Here is a 21,654-nt window from a genome sequence, read left to right as displayed (position 1 = left end):
CTCAGAGGATTCATTATAGGTACAACACTGTAAATCACTTTGGTTACGTTGTAGCCTAAAATGTCTAATGTAAATATATTTCTTCTCCGCCAGGGACATAATATGACTGTTAAAGTGCCAAATGTGCACTTTATATTCAATACATCACGATATAATACATTACTGGAACTACATATTAAATTAGTTAAATTAGATATCTATGGGGTTTCTTTAATTCTCAAGCAAAACAGTTTCAATGAGAAATACAACGTAATAATGTTTATTTATCTCCAGGAAGTACATGCATGCAAATGCAATAGCCTTTCGGTGGCCACTAGTTGGCAATATCGAAGCTGGTTTCGTTGTACTCGTACACCTCAGTTTCGCAGATTGACTTCAGCAACAGAAGAGGCGCACTACTATGATTTAGCTTGCCGGTTGGAAAACAGAAATTAGGGGAATGGGCGATACACAACCGCAGGTAAGAATTTTACATTGGCATTAATAGCAGTAGTTTAGTGTGTACATGCATTGTTGTTGTCATTTTGTTTGCATAAACTATATAACTTACCTAGAATTTGCGAACACATTGTTAGCTGGCTAGCTGGCTAAATAGCCAGTTAGCTTGTCATCTGTTTTATGATCCACCTGACTGACAGATAGGGTGTGTAACCAAAGTGTATATGCAAACGTGGCAGTTATCAGCAGACGGATCTCTGGTGTATATGTGTCTTTGTAAAAATAAAACAGTTGGTAGTGATTTCCTCGCACGCCGGCTGTCACAGATTTACAGTCATGCCTAATAGGTAGCCACTTGGTGATAACGTTAGCTGCCAACGATAATGTCACAGCTAGTAGCTAAAGCACTGTCTTTTTACGTTTTTTGAAGGTCTTATGGTTAAGGGAGTTGAGTTTGCGTCACGTTGATAAACTGTCAAATCACAAGTCCTAACACTATTGTACTTAAGTTTAACTGTTTTCGTCCCCATCTCCATTCAAAGTTGAATCGGTTGATTCTATTTTGCCTAATGGGTCAACTAACGAATGCCCATCAACCACATCCTTTGATCATCGTTATTTTCACTTGTGATGCAGGTTTGTGTTTGCGTATGCACAGCTGGCTCTGCTCTGACATCAGTGTTGATCCCAACACCAAGATGACATGCTTGTATATCTTTTAAGCTTTTCTCTTTTCTCAAAGGGGGATCTTTTGAAAATTACACATCGAGAGAACTGGAAGTAAGTGGAAACCTCTCTCTCTCTCAACCTGTACATCTGTACCAGGACTATGCATGAGACACTGACTTAAGATGCTTGCTCAAAGACAAACAGAGTTGAAGTAAAGCTAATGAAATGTCTGAGATTTGTAGAAGGCTATTTGTATCACTCTGATGTGTTTGTGCATAAATTTGGTGAACGGCAAGCAACTGATTCACTCACAGTAGGGCCAAGAACACTGTATTGAACATCAGGCCCTTACATTAAGTGTCTCTTCTTCCTTTGTCTCTTACATCATACACCATTATGTATTCTCTACCTATTCAACTCTTGCTTTCTCTCTGCTACCCCTTTGTCTGAATACTGTGTACGTTTTATTTTGGTCCTTTTCTCTCCCTTTTTCTGTCTCTCTCTTTTCTCCCTTCCTCCCTCTCCCTGCAGAGTGCAGCACGAGCGGCTTCACGTGAAGCACCGGGGCCATGAGGCCATGCACGCCGAGATGGTGCTCATCCTCATCGCCACACTGGTGGTGGCCCAGATTGTCCTGGTTCAGTGGAAGCAGAGACACAGCCGCTCCTACAACGTGAGTGAGAGCAATCAGTCAGACAACTAGCGCGTGGCTAGGCGTTGTGACTACAATGAGGGGTCGACATTTCGGTTTGGTTGTAACAGACACTGTGCGTCTTCTATATCAACAAGTAGTAAGACGTAGTAGCTCCATACATGTGCAAGGTGAAGGTATGTTTGGATGTGGCTTAGCAGAGACCCTGTATCCTGTGTCACATGGCACTGACTGGCTCTTTGGCTTTGTGGTCGGAAGCAGAAGTGAAAGCAGTCAGTTGGCTAGCAGTTGTGACAATTTAGATTTTCTACGAATGGGCTGATAATCAGTCAGCAAGTAATCAAAGGTTGTAGACCTTTTCATGTGAAACATGACAGTAATGTTTGGATGTGATTGTAACGGAGATTTTGTCTCCTATGTAACATGGGCTTTTATCAGTCAGCTTGTGGTGACACATAGGGTAATACATGAAGCAGTATGCATATGAATGCATATCCTGTCCATGTCTTCTTCTCCACAGCGCTGTACCGTGTGCTTGAGCACAAAAGGACTGAAACTGTTAAATATGACGGTAAAGCGGGTTTCAATGGATTCGGCTTGTGTCTCAACATATGCTAAGTGATGGTGGCCCAGTCCAGGTATTGAGAGCGGTCTCTTGTTCTTCCCTGGAAGTTTGTCCACAGATCATTCTTACTCGACTGAAATTGGCTTCCTCACTGTGCTGCTAGCTCCTTATCTCACTGTGGGGACTGGGGCACTAACACTGCCCTGCTTTCAGTCATAATCTGCTTAGTACACTTGAGTTGATTAAGTCTCTCGGTCTCGTATGTAGCCGCCATTCTCTGTGAGATCAGGAAATTGCCACCTCAGGACATGCTTGTGGCGAAGCTGTCCATTGTCCAACCATGGGGGTTGTGTACTTCATTTTGTATGTGAGCGTTTGAGAAATTGCAAATGTCTCAACGACTGGAGCCAAATTCCTTGAGTTTTGTCGACATACTTTTAGATTTTAATATGATTCTGAAATGTTATATATTATACCACAGAATATTCTACTTATAGTCTGGAAGATTACATCCAGACATTTGAATGCACAGTGAATACTAACCAGCTCTGTGTGTGTGTGTGTGTGTGTGTGTGTGTGTGTGTGTGTGTGTGTGTGTGTGTGTGTGTGTGTGTGTGTGTGTGTGTGTGTGTGGCTGCTTGCCTTCAGCTGGTGACCCTGCTGCAGATGTGGGTGGTGCCGCTCTACTTCACCATCAAGCTGTACTGGTGGCGCTTCCTCTCCTTCTGGGGCATGTTCTCCGTCATCACCAGCTACATCATCTTCAGAGCCACACGCAAGCCCCTGTCCGGCCGAACACCCAGGTAGGGACCTGGTGACCCCAAACAAGCCCTCGGATAGCTGCTGTCAATCACCAGTACTGTGTCGTTCAGATTTAAGCGTTGCCTGGGTGTACAGCAGCACATTTCTAATGTTGTTTCCATAACATTGAATGTGTTTGAATGTGCTCAAACATCTCACAAAAAAGTTATGTTGTGGTGATGCTTATGTTATTTATATGCTGTATAAACTGTAGTGTACAGGATATGTGGAGGGACAGTAGTGAGCTCTAGTGTTGCCACACTAAATTCGGTGCTGTTTGTTAACTTTGTGCACTCCAAAGTGTTTTAATACGGTTCCTGTGTGCTTGATCTCCTGTAGAATGGTGTACAAGTGGTTCCTGCTCATCTACAAACTGAGCTATGCAGTGGGAGTGTTGGGTTACCTGGCCATCATGTTCACCATGTTTGGCTTTAACGTCCTATTCAGGTGAGTGAGTTGAAGATGCTGCCTGATGTGTGGTTTGGCTCAGGGCCACCTTGCATCTCCCGCATGAGCTGAAACCCAGCTTCATCTTTATGACAAGGATGCCGTCACGGTCACCACAGTCATTCACATTAGTCAGTTAGCATTATAGCTAATCTTAAAGAACATCGTTACCTCTCATCCAAGCTGAAGGAACTCAACTACAAATAGTAGTCATTAGAAAAGCAGCATCAGAGGTGTTGTTTTGAATTGTTGTCTGTTTGTTGTTACAGAGGTGTGTGTTGTTGTTATTAATTGTTGTCTGTCTGTTGTTATTACAGTGGTGTGTGCTGTTGTTAATTGTTGTCTATCTGTTGTTACAGAGGTGTGTGTTGTTATTTATTGTTGTATGTCTGTTGTTGTTACAGAGGTGTGTGCTGTTGTTAATTCTGTGACTTGATGTCTTTCAGGATAAAAGCAGAGGACTCCATGGATGTGGGTGTCATCATGCTCTTCTATGGTCTCTACTACGGTGTAATGGGACGGGACTTTGCAGAGATTTGCTCCGACTACATGGCTTCAACCATAGGGGTATGCTGGGAGAGAGAGAGAGAGAGAGAGAGAGAGAGACTTTTGACGTTTAACATGCAGTGCATTGTCTTTTGTGCAAAGTGCAAATAAACGTGTTTGTTAATTCTGTTGCTGACCTGTCGCACACAGAACTTGTTTGTTAACAGGCATTGTGTGTCAGTAAGCAGGGTTGCATGTGTAATGTATGTGTGTCTGTCGGTCCCCTTTTGCCTGGCAGTACTACAGTGTGGGTGGCATGCCCACGCGCAGCCTCTGTGATGACATCTGTGCCGTGTGCGGGCAGAAGATCCTGGTGGACGTGGATGAAGAGGGCATCATTGAAGACACGTACCAGCTCTCCTGCAACCACATGTATCCTTTGGGAAGCGACAGCATGCAATTAGTTTGCATCACATAATGCTTATCAATTTTCTGGTTTACGGTGTCTTGTAGAGGTGAAGAGATATATTGTTAAGCAAGTCAGCATGTGTGTAGAATTAAAGAACCTACCTTTTGCAGATGTCCTGTAGAGGTGTGGGGGTTAATCTTCTTTTTCTGTATTTCTAATTATGGCGCTGAGAGCCCATGTGACAGTCCTGTGAAGTCAGTTTTGTGGATAGTGCTGATAGTGCCCCCCCCCCGTTCCATTCGTGTGTGTTCAGTTTAATCAGACGGTCCCATTGAGCCCGGTGTCCTGGTTTTCAACGCTGTGGGAACATCGGTACTCAGGTGCATTAGGATTTAAGGCACGGCCAACGATAACTATAACAATAACTATATATATATACTATACTATACTATACTATAAGTTTAAATATCACTAGCTCAAAACAATGGCAATGTCAGAGGAATTGCTCCAGAGCGATGATGAAGACACTGACAGCCAATCAGTATCAATCGAATGTTAAAGGCATCGCATTAAAACATGAATTATATGTCTGAGAGGTTTGCCTTATCGTTGGTCAGTGTGGACACTCATATCATTATAGTTACAGTTGTCATTGTAGTAATTGGGACAGCTCTTTACAGTGGTGAACAGAACAGACGTGACCACTTCCCTCAGTGGGGTACGACATTGCTTTCGACTGTAGCAAGTGCTGGTGAAGTTCAGAGCATGTGGTTGGTGTGTTGGTCCTTAATGATTGGTTGCTGACAGATTCCATGAGTTCTGCATTCGTGGCTGGTGCATCGTGGGAAAGAAGCAGACCTGTCCCTATTGCAACGAGAAGGTGGACCTGAAGAGGATGATGAAAAATCCGTATCCTTTGACCCGTTAACGTAAACCCTTAAACCAATCAGGGAAACGACTGCATCGCAATACATTGATCAACATTTTTATTATGACCTTATTTCAAATGACCTCAACATGGATGAAAAGCAATGCGCTGACTAGAAAAGTAGAAAATGTTCCAACTACTACATCTGTACTCCGAAGCTTCTTAACTCCAGTTATCAGTTGGGAGAAAACACACGTGTTGTACGGACAGCTTTTGGATTGGCTGAGGTACCTCGTTGCTTGGCAACCCATCATAATTGGCATCGTTCATGGAATCAACTTCACCTTGGGCCTGGAATAGAGGGAGTGGCAGAAACAAACAAACAAACAAACAAAAAAACGAACTATGAACCATTTTTTAGCAGCTTGCACGGTTTTGTCTGTTAGTATTTATAAAATGTTATTTCTGTACTTTACCATGTATAGATGCAGATGCTTTTGTATCATAGTATTTATTTAATACAGTATCAAGTGCTTCACACAGCCAGCTCAGCCAATGACTTGCATTGTAAAGGGAGGGATTTCAACACATCAAAATGTCTAAAAATGTGGAAGACCGGTTGACGCCGTTTGTCGTATTTGATTTTTTGTTCTTATTCGCTCACGTGACCCATTTCTCCGTTGTGCCTCACTCACCCAATGTTTCTGTTCCGTTTACTCTCGAGCCAAATGAGACGAGTCAGAGACTATGAGCTCGATTTTAATATGTTCCTTACTGTGGCTCCTTCATGTTTACTGTTGAGGGTATAAGCAATGGTGCCATAAGAGGTGATTCTCATGAATCCGTAGAGGTAAGAAGGGAGAATATCACTCCAGTGATCTCGTGTGTAAATGAGAGTATTCTTTTTTTGTTCTGGTGAGGAAAGCTCATTTTTTGGAGGGTCTAGCACATTTGTATCCATCCATATCTGTGTTTTGTTGGTTTGTGGTCAGCTGATTGTTGACAGACTATTGTTCTGAAATCCTTCACTGACAATGAGAGAGAAATTTTAAAAGAAAATCTCAAGCCTCAGAATTGTTTGTGTGCTTTTTTTAACTTCACATGCAATATGTTGTTATGGTTCTTTTCATACAATGATCAACTTTATTATTATAATTATATATTTTTTTAAACATGCAACACTGCACACCGTAGAGAAAAGGTTCTGCCAGCCTACCTCCATGTACTAACCTGTCAAGAAATTGAACTCTAGCTTGCAAGATTTTACTTTTTCTTATTCTATTTCTACGAACCCAAAAAATATCTGCTAAATGAATCAAATGAGCTAAATGAGAGTCTCAAGAGTGGTTAACTTACACAGGTGTTCAGGTCCAACCATCAGGTCCTAACATACAACTTCCGACACTGCTCTACACACAAGCCAGTCCAGCCTGAACCCACTCCCCTTCTCTCTCCCACTCGCCCCCTGCCAGCTCTCTACTATGTTTCCGATAAAAAGGCTAGTAACCCCCCCAAAAAAAAGTCATCCATGATCTACTCAGTCCTTTATTGATGTGTTGTACATTAGCAGTGAAGAGTGAACTGTACTGAACAAGTTTGTACTGTATGGAAACAATCTTACATCGGAGTGAAGGTAGACGTGTTATGATCAAAAAGGATTCCTGTAAAGTCAGTCACATGTTGAATTAACCAGCACTGATTATCAATGGATAAAATAATTACATTTGAAACAAACTTATGTTAAGGCTGAAATTGAGGCATGAACGATGAACATTCTGTTGTAACACAGGTCTACACAATCTTCTTCCAACGTAATCACAAATCCTCATGGTCTATAAAAAATAACATTCATGACTGAAAATAATGATTTATAAATAATACTGTATAGAAAAACACTTAAATCTGAAATAAATATACATTCTTCCAGTACCATACGATAAATAATATGAGCTTCATAAATGTAAACATTACAATGTGGAACAGAACAAGTTATAGGAAGTTTGCTCGAAAAAAACAAAAAACATACATTTGAAGTGAATAAATCAGTGCATTGATAAAGATGCTGTTATGTTTTTTTAAATTTTTTTTATTTTGCTGTAATGCCACGATTTGAACTTTGTGGTATTATACATGCTTCTAAATTACTCTGGTATACAGTGATAACTAACATCTAACAGGCAAGCAGTATCATGCCCAAGCTTGGTCTTTAGTCCTTAGCGACAATAAAATGCTGCTAAATGGCATTTCTGAATAGAGTGACTTTTCAAACTATTATTTATTAAAAATAGACAAATTTACTCTTCCTTTTTGGGACGGAAACTCGCAAAATGATGAAGGGCCTATATTGAGCAGAACCCCTAACGTTGTGTTGAACAGCTGTTATTTTGTACGACTGTTAGAAAAGCTATAGCCTAATTCTAAAATAGTGTATTTCATGGACATCATTCTTCTATATTGATAGAAAAAAAAGAATAGCTAAAGGCTGTGCAGACTTATAATTACAAAGTGACAAGCAGAATATCTCTATGTAGAAATATTATAGTAGCCGGAGGGGCTTCAGAGGACATAACCATAGTGCAGTCCACAAGTTCACTTCTTGGCTTTAGGCAAGCTTTTAGGCAAACACAAAGTGCAGATTATTCATGAATTTGTCCACATTGGCCAAGTCGTGATTAATATGATTAATGCGTCTTTTATATTAAGATTTTCATATTACAGGTTTCTTTACAATTATTTTCACACTTGTCTTAATACCATGTCCACTTTTTTTTAAACACTGAACACATATTCTTCATATCAGTAGACTATGAACTAAAAATGTAATGTTAACTGGATACTTTTGCATTGCTTTGATACAAAATGCATTCAATAACCACTTTCTCCGAAATTCATAGATACCTGTCTCAATCAATGTTCACCACCAGCATAACGCTGTAAAACTACAGTAAATGTACATATTGCAGAAATTTAGATGCTCTTTCGAAAACAGTTACTTTTCAGTTACTTAGATCACTGTGATGCAAATATGCTGTATTTTGACATACAAAAGATTATTCTGATTTTAGCAGATAACGTATTGTTTTTTTTTTTTGCAGCTTTGTTACCATCTATACAAAAGTGGTCAAATGTGCATATCTCTACACAAAATATCGATGTAGTTGTAGACATTTACTACTCTACTATTAGTGCTGTCTTTGTAAGTCACGGGCTCACAATGATGAAAACGGACCCCAGAATGCAACTACATGTACCACACTCGAAAGTGGTATCTACAGTGTTGTGACAGGCAAGCCAACAGAACAAAGAGTTTGTTCTTGTGTCATGATGTCTGCCTGTAGGGGTGGAAATGATAGGTAGGATGTTGCAGTAAATGTGAAGTTCATAAAAATCTCACGCCAAATACAGAGGTCACCATGAGTCAGCATTAGGGCTCCAGCAGCCTTGTTGTGGTAGTATCATGTGTTGTTGTGCTGTGGTATTATCATGTGGTGTTGTATTGTTGTTTCACTCACTGTACTGGATATGAAAAGCATCTGCACACTTTTTGTTGTACCATAGTATTCCACAGAAATTGTAGCATAAAGCCGTCATGAAGCATATTGCAGCATTTCAGATATATGCACTGTAAGGAGGTTTCATATTTTTTTTTTTGCAATGCAGCACAAATCTATGCAAAAATAGAGGATACGGCAACACATAATATTTATTATTATAAATTATTATATTATTATTTCTGTCTTTTAGTCCATTGTATTTTTTGTGACAAAGTAGTCTTGCTGTGAGAGAGCATTTCATATAGTTATGTCAGCAGTCTTTTTTGGGTGAAGTACTGTTTTGGTGGTTGTAGTGCATTTTGCACGAAAGGTTAACTGATGTGCTCAGGTGTGTGTTTGTAAAGTTTTTTAAGAAGTTGACATGGTATTGAGACAAGTGTGAAAATGATTGTAAAAAAAAAAGTAAATTAACCAGTCAATATCAACCCTCTGCCTCGATCAAGCAGTAGGTTAATCTTGGACCATCTAAATGGTCACATCCTTCGGTCAAGATATTATCTAGCGAGATTTTGGAGGAAGCCAACTACTATAAGCTTTAGGTGTTTTCTCCACAGGAACCAGCTTTTTTCAGAACCATTTATCTATGTCCTTGGACAGGAAACAGCTGGCCCACACTGGGAGATCTAGTGCTTGCTGGCTGCATAAGGAGTTCCTGTACTCACTAGTTACTTCATTATCACTAGTTAATATCCTCGGTTTTTCATATGCTCTATTGTCCTTGTATACGATGCTTCAAGAGGCCACTGCAGAACTGCAGTGATGCTTTCCCTGGCTTTTGCTCGAGTCCAGTCTATCTCATGGACAGATTACAGGATATTGTTTGCCTTTTGCACTTTTCTCTTTGCCATGATTGTTCCAGTGAAATAAACCAGGGCCATAAGGGTTGTCCTACTGGGCACCCAAAGGCATAAATACAAATCTTTGACACATAACACTTCAGCAAGGGGTTGAGAGTGAAGCATCCCTTTTTTTGCACTACAAAATGAACAGTCATTCCAGACATGTCCATTCTGATGTCACATTCTGGTTGGTGTGTACTTGGCAAGGGGGGGGGGGCACTTTGCAAAACTATGTCTATTTTCTGAGGGGGAGAGGAGGCACAAGCCAGCGAAAATCTCGTTTTATTACGGGAAGCCTGGAGTGAGTGGTGTGAGGCCCCTAAACAAAAGCTCCTTTGGAGCTGATTTCTGCTTTAGTTCCATTTTGAGAAACATTTCCGGTTTGCCAGAGGCTGCGGATGCTGCACCTTGATCTGGTCAGGTGGAAACGCTTCCTGGTTGTTTACTGTAGGTAGCGGTACACCTTAAAGCAGTGGTTCCCTGAATCGGCAACCACCACGTGCCCGTCGGACGTGAGCGCCAGGCCCTGGGGGCCGTACAGGGGGTCAGCCGATGTGTTTATGTAGGAGAGGAAAGAGCCACTGCTGTCAAACACCTAAAGGAAGGAGAGAAAAGGAGAAGGGGGGAAATTAGATAAGACAAAGGGTGCACCTGTACCCTGCGTTGCGTAGACAACTGCACCAGACCCAGACGCGCAACCTCGCACATTGGAGGCGGGCGTGCTAGCAAGAAGGCCAAAACCCATGAGTGCTAGTGTCGGGCCAAAACCTAGTGTGCGTCGCTAGCACGTCACTTCAGGTGTCGGGGAGTGAGGTTTTCTCACCGCAGAGCCCTGTAGCACTACCTGCTCACTACCGTTACATACAGACATAGAAATATAGATTTAAAGCTAGACAGAAGAAAGGGAGCCTACAATAAACAAGGCACACAGACAATAAACTGTACAATGAACAGTATACTTAAATCTTAAATCTCACCAAGCTTGGGCCTACACAAGTTAAAAGGGCAAAACATTCAAGGCTGTAGTGTGGAAGAATTAGACAAAATTGGAGGAAAATCTGTGATATTATACAGCAGATTTTATCAGATGCTTTTATCATGTCAAATGACAAAGGATAAGACGGTAAGAGGTTAGATATCCGTAGCGCTTCATACCTGGATCCTACTGTTTCCCCAGTCTGCCACAATGATGTTCCCATGGGTATCTACTGCTACGCCAGTTGGGGCGTTGAACTGCCCATTGCCTTCTCCGTTTGAGCCAAACTTCAGCAGCAGCTCTCCGTCTGTATTAAACACCTGCACTCGCAAGAAAGCACATTGATCGCTTAGAACAACTCTCAGAAATACACCTGCAGGACAATAACTAACAGAACTATAACTGTAATTTAGGACTGTCGCCTAACTGGTCTGGAAATGACATTATCTGCATGCCTTACCTTGACAGAATGATTGTGGAAATCCGTGACGATAATGTCATTATTACTGTTCACTGCAGCAAAGTGTGGTCCTAAAAGGGGATCGAAACAGGAAACAGAGTCAACATGGCCGACTGAAAAACACTACTGACGCAAGACTACTGTTTAAACTGAATCTGTCAGGTTGTTAAAAGACTGCGCACCTGCAAACTGTTTATCTCCATTCCCACGGCTACCAAACTTGGAGATGAGCTTCCCGCTCGTCTGGAAGATGTAGACGGTGCAGGCCTTGTTGTCCACCACGATCACGTGTCCGTTATGGTCCACAGAGACTCCTTTTGGACCCAACAACCTCCCGGAGCCCAGCTTACCCTTCAGATACACAACAGGAACAGATACACAACATTAGGAACGTTTAGTACTAACTGTTTGTAAATGCTCCCACACAGTTCCACTATAAAGGATAATGACCACTTAGTGCATGGTGAACAGGGAGATAAAAGCAAACAAACAAACAAACAAGTACATTCATAATTATTAATTATTCATGTGTGATTCATAACATATTCAAAGTTTCTCTCTTTTGTCAAATAAAAGGCCTTATTAATTTGCATACCCCAAAATAGCTTAAATGTACTAGATCATGTTAAACACTCTTTGTGAGTATAAAGTAGGCTACAATCCAGCTGGTTTCTGTGGTGGCCCGTGGCTTATGGCCATGGACCCCTTGCATTTTTTATACTGCTGCAAGGCAGAGCAGGAGGACAACATTCCAGAACATGAGCCATGGAACAAGCTGTTACCGGTGGAGCCAGGAGAGGAACACTTCAAGTGGGAATGGGAAAACAGAAAGAAACAACTGAAAAAGTACAAACTGGAAGGTCTCAGGAGGGACCTGAAGACACTGGACATTGAAGTCGGCCGTGACAATGGGAGAAAGGGGTGGAAGAGTAAGAAATGACAAGCGAGTACAGAAAACGTCTGATGAGGGAGATGAAGCTATTTGAACTGGAAAGAGCAAGAAAGTCAGTCGAAGTTAGGAAGAAAGCAGAGGAAGAAAAGGAGAAAGAGGAGGAGGGGAGACGGGGGAGGTCAGAGGTTAAGGGAGAAGAAAATGGGTGTGAGAGGACGATTACACAAGAAGAAAAGAAAAACAGCATACATGTTGGATGATCGTGGGAGAGATTCTGAATTTCTGAACAAGGTAGTCAGTGAACTAAGGAAGACACTGGACACAGTAGACAATATAAAGAAGATGGGCAGAGGTCAGAAGGCTGAGGACAAGCAGGAGAAAGGAGAGGAGGAAGGGAACAAGGTGGAAAATGAAGAGAGGAAAGGTGTGAAGAAACAGAAGGAGGAGGTAAAGAAAAAAAAGAAGGTGGAGAGGAAGAGGGGAATGAGGGAGACGAGGAGGATAATAATGTGAAGAAGGAATGAAAGAAAGAGTAGAGGAGAAAGAGGAGGAGAGAGACAGGGTAAGGACATGGAAGGGGGAAGCAAGGAGAGGATGTAGAAGAAGAAAAGGGAGAAGTGGTGGAGAAAGAGGAGGAGGATGAGACAGAAGGGCAGAAGGAGGCTGAGGATGAAGGAGAGGAAAAGAAGGAAGAGGTGGAGAACGACAAAGAGATGCTAGGGCAGAAAGAGAATGAGGAGGTGGGAAACAAGAGAGAGGAGGAGACAGAGGGGCAGCAGAAAGAGGAGGACAAATGGGTAGAAAAGGAAACCAAGAAGAAGAACGAGGAGAAAGGAGGACAGAGGGAGGAAGAGGAGGTGGAGAATGAGAAGGGGGAGAAAGGAGAACAGAAGCAGGAAGTGGAGGTGTAGAAAAAGAAGGAGGATATGGAAGAACAGAGCGAGGAACAGGATGAACGGGAGGAAAAGGAGGAAGAGGTGAAGAAAGAGATAGAGGAGGAGACAGAAGGCCAGAAGGAGGAGGACAAAGTCGAGGAAAAGTTGGAGGAGATGGAGAAAAAGAAGGAGAAAGAGGGGGAGGTAGCTGAAGAGCAAGGGCTGGCCTTCTCCCAGAGTGAGTATTGAGAATCACTCTTCACATGAAGACATCTGAACACATTGTAATTAGCCTCTTAGAACTGATCATGGTCAAAGTGACAACTCGTTCTGATTCCACAGTGGCAGAGAAGATCATGGACGAAGCAGGAGTTGAAGAAGTAGATGTTGTCCATCAGGAAAACACCAGGCAGATTAAGTATTGCACAAGTACTGACAATGACTGAGACAGTGAGCTAAGCTTTTCGTGAACACTAAGGTGGTTTCTTTCACATATCACATACTTAGTTATTGGTTATATTATTGTGTTAGGGATTATACTCTAAGTAATTAAGGATTTAAGGTACATGGAGACAATCTTGGTTTCTACGTTGATGTATTCTCAGGAAAAAAAATCCTCCTGTTCTTACAGAGACCAGTTCATCCCCAGATGAAGATCAAGAGAACAGGAAAAGGAAGAAAACAAGGCAAGGAAAGAGGGCAGGAAAATCGAAAGCAAGAAATCAGAAGGAAAGCAATAAAAACAACGAACTGATAACTGACAACACTGAAGGGAAAATAGAACAAAAAGAGGACAAGAAAGATGGGGTTCAACTGGAACTTCACACCAACCACAGCAACAGTGACAGAGACCGATATGCAAACAGACCAGAGATGGTGCACATGAGTGTCCAAGAGAGCGCCACGGCTCCGTGTGGGACAGAGAAAGCTGAGGAGAAAGAGAAAGTCCCAGGACCAATGACTATGACAACAAGTCTTCCAGAAGGACAAGAGAGAGAGACGTCTTGCAGAGTGCAGAAGAACAGAGGAACACATGAACCCAACAGTCTGGAGAGACAGAGAGGAAAAGACGCAGAGGCCACTGAGACAAAAGAGGGAAGATGGGGGAGAATAAGAGAACACCCTCTGCAGGACAGAAGCAGAAAAGCCCAATTCCCGCAAAAGGCAGCCACAGTGAGGGGGTGAGAGTCGTCACAGAAAACCACAACACACTGTGGAGAAGGACAGACGGTCTGGAAGAGAGCCAAAGGTCACCAAAGGAAACAGCGTGCAGGAGAGGCAGAGGCCTGTCTATGCAAACACGAGGAAGGGCCCGGTGACTGGAGGATGGAGGGAACTAGGGTGGAGAGCGCGGATGGGGAGAACAGAGACTTTTGTACTGCACTATGGAGGCAGAGGAGAGGACAGTATGGGTCATACCAGAGGAACACTGGGTACTGGAGGGACAAGTCAGTGAAGCTACTGGGCTTAAGAATACTAATTTAGAAGGATGAAACGAATTAACATAATCTGACACAGGAACATATACGCTTTGTTTAACAAATACATTCAATTGCTATAAAAGGAAATAAAAGTGACAAAAGTGACTTATTTGTTATTTTATTCAATAACAAATAAGTATACATAAGTGGATTTCATAAGAAAATTGTTGTTTTCAGAATTGCAATCCATAATTTGTAAGACAATTTAACCCTATATATATAACCCTGTCTATTGAAGACAAAGTAGTGCAGAATATGTTAAGGATTCTTGCAACCAATAATAGTGTAAGTGGCAGAAACCTGACTCATCTAGTCCTGGTGTCCTACAAAAACAAATTTCCCTATGCAGTCGCCACGGTGACAAATGGAACTACCAGCCACCAGTTAACAATGCAATGATTATTCCAGCATTCTCTAAGGGATCCACCCAGAGACGGGTCCTAAATGAACCCTCCACAATCCTCTAACTCACACCAACACCAATGACGCATTATATTGTGCTGCTTTCTCACTAAGTTGTTTAGTCATTGCAGTAATTATTTGGCCATCTATCCCATTTAGAACAAACATATAAACATCTTTACTCATCAAATTGTTTTTATTTTTCTTATTTCACCCCTAGCTATCAGCAGCACCATTGAACCTACTTATTCTCATTGCTGCTGTTTTTATTTTCACTTAGGCCCTGATATTAAGCATTCTGTGAGAACTAAAAATGTACTTTTCCAAATCTCTCTCTCTCTCTCTCACCCTCCATGACCAAAAATTTCCAGTGATTTGTTTAGTATAGAAGGGTACCATCTCCCAGCTTACTTTGTATTTTCCGTCACTGGAGAAGATGCTGACCCACTTGTTGTCATAGTCAGCAATGATGATGTCACCATTGGGATGAACCGCCACTCCTGTTGGGCGCTGCAGTTGGCCTGGCGACCGTCCTCGTACCCCAAAGCGATTTTGGAACACCCCTTCGTTGGAAAATACCTGACATATGGATACAACAGAAGTAACTGCAGTCAGACATTTTAATATGGCAAAAAGCATAATTCTTCCCCAAGTGATACTGTATGTGACTATTTCAGCCACTTTTCAAGTTTGTACATAACAATATGGTATAAAGGGGTAATTGTCCTTTCTGTTCAGAGAATGCCAGTATTTGACCTCATGTCTGTCCTGAGATGGTTGATTTTATTTACAAAGAACTTAGGATTGTGTTGGTAAAGTGAGGTGAGAAGGGTCAAACTTTGGCACGACTATTCCTTTTTGCACTTTCTCAGTGCTCCTCCTGGTCCACCATTTCACTGAATGTGTTACTATTCACCAAGGATTGAACACCGCAACTGAACACATTAATACTACTCTGCAGAGGCTGCACCTGAACCTTTCCTATGCTGAACTCAAATCAAACTCTCCTGACAAGCTCAGACACCCTCGCTCGGAAGAGGGACCTCTCTTACCTGCACGCATTGGTTATTACTGTCTGCGATGAGGATGGTTCCCGTGGCAGAGGCGCCCACTCCTTGCAGGTTGGTGAACTCTCCTTTGTTTCTTCCTTTTGTCCCTGGAACATAAGACCAGACATTATGGTCAGACAACTCTTGCAAGGTTCCCCTGATGAAGACCCTCTTGGGTGGAATGCTTATGTACTTTTATTAAGGTAGATATGTTATAATAAAGACTTTATATTGAAACCCTAGGGTTAGGCTAGGATAACCCTAGCAAACAAACTGGACCAGCAGAGATCATGTTTAATTCTACCCAACCCAAAAAGCCTTGGCATACTTCTAAAAAGGTATTATTAAAAACAGGTATAAAAAAAAATTAAAACATGGTCAGCAATTAGAATGAATGACCTTCACTTTTGACATGCAAAAGGTGATGAAGGCCTAGCTAAACTCCAGGATTTATTTTCTTTCTTATATTATCAAATTCTCAATAATATACTGTGATATTCCGGCAATGTTACCGGATACCTGGGCAATCAGAGCTTGTAGATAACATGTAGTTTAACGTTTTCTAAAGCCGGTGCATGGTGCTGGGCCTACGCCTGTTTCTTACCTATTTTGAAAATGAGGTCATCCTCTATGGGGTTAGCCTTCTTTTTAGGGGTGCTTAACATGCTTCCAGCCTGCCGCACCCCTCTCTGCCGACTCCGGCTCCCCGACCCGGGTGACTTGGCACCGCGCCTCTTTGCGCCGCCAGAGGACCCAGAGGAGCCGGCATTGGCAGCCGAGGAGGGGGTGGAGAGGATCTGCGAATCCTCGGGGGAGCTGGTCATCCGTAGTCGGAAGGGGCTCCCCTTGATGTGTTGGTCGTAGAGTCTAACAGCCAGGCTGAAGTTCCCCTCTTTCTGGATGGTGTACAAGAAATCGTACGTCCCGTTCTTATTGTCCAGGATCTCCCCGTCAGCGATGCTTCCATCCGGCGTGTACACCTCAGCGGAGACGACCGCGTTTCCGGCCCTGCACAGCCCCCCGGCTTTGTCCCGGGTTACTATGGTGACGGAGGTGGGGATACCTATAGCGCACTGCTCCAGGCCCTCACCAGACACCTCGGACTGGCAGGCCACGGCGTTGGTGGTGACGATGGTCCCCAGGTTGTGGATAGACTTCTTCAGCTCCTCCGACTCTATGTACAGGTCCAGCTGGTCGTTCTCCTCGGGCTGCAGGGGCAGGCCCTGGCTGGCCAGATCGCTCAGCTTCTCCGCCTGCCCGCGGTGGGCCAGGAGCACGGCCGCGTCACTACCCCCGTCCAGGGCCTCCGCCGTCAGGCTGCAGCGGCTGCTAATGCTCTCCTCACCCTGGAGCAAAGCATCCAGCTGGGCCTGCAAGATCTACAACCAGCAGAGGGAAGCAAAAGGCATGGGTCCAAATTAGGGGGATTTCACTTCAGAGGAAAAAAGAGAGACACAGAGACACAAAACAGATGTTGTTTTATTTTGAGGATCACTCCTCCTCGTACTGTCCAAATAAAATACAGTGATCTTGATCACAAGACACCATTTACACCCATGTCATTTCCAAGGTTGTCTGTTCTATCCAGTAGTAGCCTTGGAATGTTTGTGAGCTAGAGTTAGTCCCATATCAACCATCTCTATTGGACTGTGTGTACAGAATACCCACTGAGAAACACTGACGGACAAACCCAAGTCACTGTTGGAAGGTTTGTTATTGTGACGGTACATGAAGCCGGGAAGAGATAAGAGATAAGAGACAAGCAGCCAGCTTAGTGTGTGACCCAGGAGAGCACTCCAGAGAGGTAGACTCAAAGTTATTACAATGTGTGCAACAACTTGGGGACACTACCGCAGAGACATGATAGGAGAACTATAAGTGTATGTGTAGCCCCAGAGTACATTGCATTTAGACCACCCCAAAAAGGTTTTATGATTCATATCGTAATAAAAAGAGAAGTAGTTGCACCTGTATGAAGGTACTATAGATTATGCTCAATTATGACCTTTTATAAAAGAAATCGAAGACCCTTGTTTGTAAATGCAACCTGTTTATGTGGGACAACTTGTGGTAAACATGCACAAGAACCGGACATTGTCTCCCAACCTCCCAATGTAGATAATAAGAAGTGGTGTAGTGAATAAGTCTGTCCAGCCCCCAAAGTACACTGTGTGTAGACAAGCCTTCGGAGAGTTTAAATATGCCCGCAACCTTCTGCTTGAGGGTGTAAGTGACCTCCAGCTCCATCAGCAGCACGCTCTTGCGCACGTCCAGGGTCTTGTGGAGATCGGTGAAGGTGGAGTGGATGTCCTCTTCGATGGAACTCCTCTGACCGGTCAGCTGCTGCAGGATGTCTCTCAGCGACTGCCGGGCCTCTGCCATCTGTGGTAATCTGTAGTGAGAGATTGACGAGCGTTCATCAATCAGTGTATCATTAATTTAATTAATCGGTCAATCAACCACACAACCTACCAATGAACCATCAATGAACAGTCTGACCTAACCTAACTAATCAATCAATCAATCAATCAATCAATCAAGCCATCATTCAGTCAGTCAAACAATGTTAGTCAATAGTCAATATATACATAATGTGTAATTGGCTAAAATGAATCATTGCAGTGTAAAACAATTAGCAGTCCCTCCAGGATTTGGGTTTGTGTATGTTTTTTTTGCGATCAAATTTACAGATTGTTTTGGTGGTGATTTCTGAAAATTTGCAAGAAAAACTGCACAAATACAAAGAGAATTAGTATTCTTTAGTTTGGTTGTTTTTCTGTGTTCTTATGTCTTTATTTCATGCAATGGCGACATGAAAACACTCATTTTAGATGTGTCATCTAACAACCATCCTTATATGGTCATTTCATCCACACCAGGATGTTATTTAAATTAAATTGAAATAAAATGCATTGCCTTGGTTTGAACTTTGGACTTTTGGCACATGAGTAATCCGGCACATTTGTTGAAAGAAAACAGAACGGAAAAAATGATTATTCAAAATGTGTTGACCATTCCTGGGCTTACTTCGCCCATATTCTACTCACTGAAATTATGTTTAAATTCAAGAACGGGCTTTTATTTTTAAATGGCATCTCTGTGCAGAACGAACGGCGGAATAAAGCAGTTGGACACAATTGTATGCACTAAGTTTATTATCATGTTCGAACACTATTTACAATTTCACAACTAAATACAATGCAGAATAACATAATGCGTAACGAGGTCATTTAACTTTGAACGAGATAGCACATATATATCAGCTATGTCTCGAACGTCACCTGAGGCTGACACCAAGCGGGTGGGACATGGTGGCAGTGGTTGAGACAGACTGTGCATTGTCTTATACCACCATCAGAAGGCCTGAAGAAACGTAAGTAATTTGCGATTTAACGTCAAGGCTTATTTTCTTCAGTATATCTTCAGTGTTCTTCATCTTAAGTGGTAAATAAGAAAATATGCAGCGTGGCGAAAAATGCGGTAAATTGCTGATTTTGCGTTGGATTGCAAATCGAAAAAATGGAGGGATTGCATAAGCGATCCCAAAAAGCCCACGAATGATATGTAAAAGACAAAGTGTAATGGGCATCTGCACTGGATGTGTCACAATGTGTCTCACCTGTTTGTGGCGGCTGCCACTCTCTCCTGCAGCGTGAGGCGGAGCTTCTCCACGGCGGCAGTGAGGGGCTCTGTGGGATGGCCAGCGTGGTCGCCAGTAACACAGTCCTCACACACGGCCCCGGCACACGCCACACAGTACAGCGCCACCTCCTGGAGAGAGAGGGGGGAGGGAGGGAGGGAGGACTGAGCAACTAGAATGGCATCATGCTGCACAGTAGTTCCATTACAGCAGCAGGTTCTGGTATCATTCATGGAGATTTTCTTTCTACACTGAGGTGTGTGCAGTTCCTATGATTTTGAGAGGTATTTAATAGAGGACTAGACCCTGTTGCATCATGAGAACTGCATCAAAGGAAGTGTGTGTGTGATACACATGGGGATGAAATACAAGCCAGACATACTGAGCAATCACTTGACCTCCAAGACCTTAAAGACCCTGGCGGCTTTTGATATATGTGACACATTTATAGACATTGATTGGCCCTTGCCTCCATTTAATCAACCCAGAGAAATATAAACAACTTCAGGAAGCAGATATATCCCCCTGCATATTAGTATGTGGTTGGCAGAGATATCCCCCTGTATATTAGTATGTCATTGGCATTGCTCTTACCTTGCCCTGGTGCTGTGTGCAGGTGGGCATTGCTCTTACCTTGCCCTGATGCTGTGTGCAGGTGGGCAGTGCTCTTACCTTGCCCTGGTGCTGTGTGCAGGTGGGCAGTGCTCTTACCTTGCCCTGGTGCTGTGTGCAGGTGGGCAGTGCCATCTTGTTGGGCAGCGCCTCCAGCACTGTGCACTCCTCACTGCTGCTGTCTGGGGACCTCTGCTGCGGCTCCACGGTGGCTGCTGAGGGACAAACAGCACCCTGCGACTGGCGCTAAGAAACAGAGCAGTTTGCATTTCAATTTGTAAACTGCACCCAAAATATATGTGCTATACACACGTCAACAGAAATGTGAGTATATGAAGTTTTTCTGATCAAAAACTAATAAACAAATGATCTCTCAGATCTGTTCAGAATAATGGACTTGTGCTGTGCATTCACACTCTCTCTCTCTTTCTCTCTTTCTCTCTTTCTCTCTCTGTCCCTTTCTCTCTTTCTCTCTTTTCTCTATCTCTGTGTGTAGGTGTGTGCGTGGGTGAGGACTCACCCCTTTCCGGTTTGTGGGAATGTAAGTGGCTGAGTAATATTGTGTCGTCTTAGAGAGTATGGCTCAAGTGAAGATCAGGGACACAGCTGGATGGCACCAGAGCTGTTACACCAGAGGTGAGGAGAGGCAGAGGCCTGCGCAGACCTCTCCATCTTACACAAGGCCCTGCAAGAAAGACATGGATTAGATGGTCAGAATCACACACACAGACACATAAATAGACATGCAAGGATTGTTGATACCTAGATATAAAACTCTTAGTAGAAAGATCTGTGGATTAAAACATCAATGAAACATTTGCATTGATGTAAAAAGTGGGTCAGACATCCTTCAGAGAGGGGGCAGGGAGACGAGTCAGAACAGAGGAAACCCCTTTTGGGGTGGATTTTACAGAAAAATTAGAATAAATTATACGCCACAAAATATCCTCCTCACAAAAGAGCGCAGATCATCACCATAGCAACCCGACGTCAGCTCCTGCATGTGTGTGGGTGAAGCCTAGTGCACGGCAGCGCCGGGCAACCTAATTTCACCATTGCTAACTGCTTTTACGGGAAATACTGAAATACTGCGCCAGCTTAAGACTATGTCTGACTTCCAGGGGAAGGTCCTGTGTTTAGAGTGCTTACATGGTTGAAAAGAGCTGTACCGAATCGTATTTGTGATTTGTCTCTGTCTAAGACTCATCACTTCCCACCCCACCCCACCCCACCCCCACCGCCAACGCCACCCCCACCCTGCTGTGTCTCTCTCCTAGCCACATCCTGTCTCCCCTATTTGTAGCCTCTGGTTCACTGCAGTAAAACACTGCGAAGGATTATGGGGCAATCCGTGTGTTCTGGGCTTTCTGAGAAAATATTCTGATCGTGATTGAAATAGACGTAGAGAGACCAGGGAGAGGACAGATTTGGAAAAGCAGTCCCACTCTAAAGGGTGATGCCAGTTTTAAAAAATTGAGGTTAATTGTGACGTCTATGGTACACAATTATCCTTATCAGACCACTGAAGACAGTAGTAGT

At 43.1% G+C, this 21,654-nt stretch overlaps 2 protein-coding genes across 4 annotated transcripts; one reads left to right on the top strand and one right to left on the bottom strand.

The window, feature by feature from the left end:
• Positions 1-283: 283 nt before the first annotated feature.
• Positions 284-6,406, top strand: rnf175 (ring finger protein 175). 2 transcript variants are annotated; one of them, XM_012832788.3, is made up of 9 exons: positions 284-460; positions 1,181-1,218; positions 1,639-1,780; positions 2,973-3,127; positions 3,465-3,572; positions 4,019-4,139; positions 4,357-4,490; positions 5,275-5,376; positions 5,575-6,406. In XM_012832788.3, the coding sequence occupies exons 1-9, from the start codon at positions 440-442 to the stop codon at positions 5,693-5,695; spliced, it is 942 nt and encodes a 313-aa protein (XP_012688242.1). In that variant the 5' UTR covers positions 284-439; the 3' UTR covers positions 5,696-6,406. The 2 variants fall into 2 exon arrangements, with proteins under 2 accessions (XP_012688242.1, XP_042566335.1); XM_042710401.1 differs by lacking the exons at positions 284-460; positions 1,181-1,218 and adding an exon at positions 2,280-2,397 and having other exon boundaries at positions 1,660-1,780.
• A 458-nt stretch (positions 6,407-6,864) lies between these two features.
• On the bottom strand, positions 6,865-20,727 carry trim2b (tripartite motif containing 2b). 2 transcript variants are annotated; one of them, XM_031584790.2, is made up of 11 exons: positions 20,636-20,727; positions 20,215-20,361; positions 19,483-19,634; positions 18,075-18,255; positions 16,468-17,242; positions 15,867-15,970; positions 15,226-15,393; positions 11,347-11,515; positions 11,165-11,235; positions 10,884-11,024; positions 6,865-10,323 (listed from the first exon to the last, which is right to left on the bottom strand). In XM_031584790.2, the coding sequence occupies exons 2-11, from the start codon at positions 20,248-20,250 to the stop codon at positions 10,171-10,173; spliced, it is 1,950 nt and encodes a 649-aa protein (XP_031440650.1). In that variant the 5' UTR covers positions 20,251-20,361; positions 20,636-20,727; the 3' UTR covers positions 6,865-10,170. The 2 variants fall into 2 exon arrangements, with proteins under 2 accessions (XP_031440650.1, XP_031440651.1); XM_031584791.2 differs by lacking the exons at positions 20,215-20,361; positions 20,636-20,727 and adding an exon at positions 20,098-20,163.
• Between the last annotated feature and the right edge of the window lie 927 nt (positions 20,728-21,654).

Source organism: Clupea harengus, chromosome 18 (assembly GCF_900700415.2).
Source record: "Clupea harengus chromosome 18, Ch_v2.0.2, whole genome shotgun sequence".
Taxonomy (NCBI): Eukaryota; Metazoa; Chordata; class Actinopteri; order Clupeiformes; family Clupeidae; genus Clupea; species Clupea harengus.
Note: the sequence above shows the minus strand (reverse complement) of the source record. Positions and strands in the feature narration are given on the sequence as shown.

Coding starts and splice junctions, on each gene's coding strand:
- rnf175 (XM_012832788.3), top strand. CDS start 440: ATGGGCGATACACAACCGCAG. Junction 461..1,180: donor TGGGCGATACACAACCGCAG/GTAAGAATTTTA, acceptor CTTTTCTCAAAG/GGGGATCTTTTGAAAATTAC. Junction 4,140..4,356: donor ACATGGCTTCAACCATAGGG/GTATGCTGGGAG, acceptor TTTGCCTGGCAG/TACTACAGTGTGGGTGGCAT.
- trim2b (XM_031584790.2), bottom strand. CDS start 20,250: ATGGCACTGCCCACCTGCACACAGCACCAGGGCAAG. Junction 18,256..19,482: donor GTGGCAGCCGCCACAAACAG/GTGAGACACATT, acceptor CTCTCACTACAG/ATTACCACAGATGGCAGAGG. Junction 11,025..11,164: donor TCCACAATCATTCTGTCAAG/GTAAGGCATGCA, acceptor TTGCGAGTGCAG/GTGTTTAATACAGACGGAGA.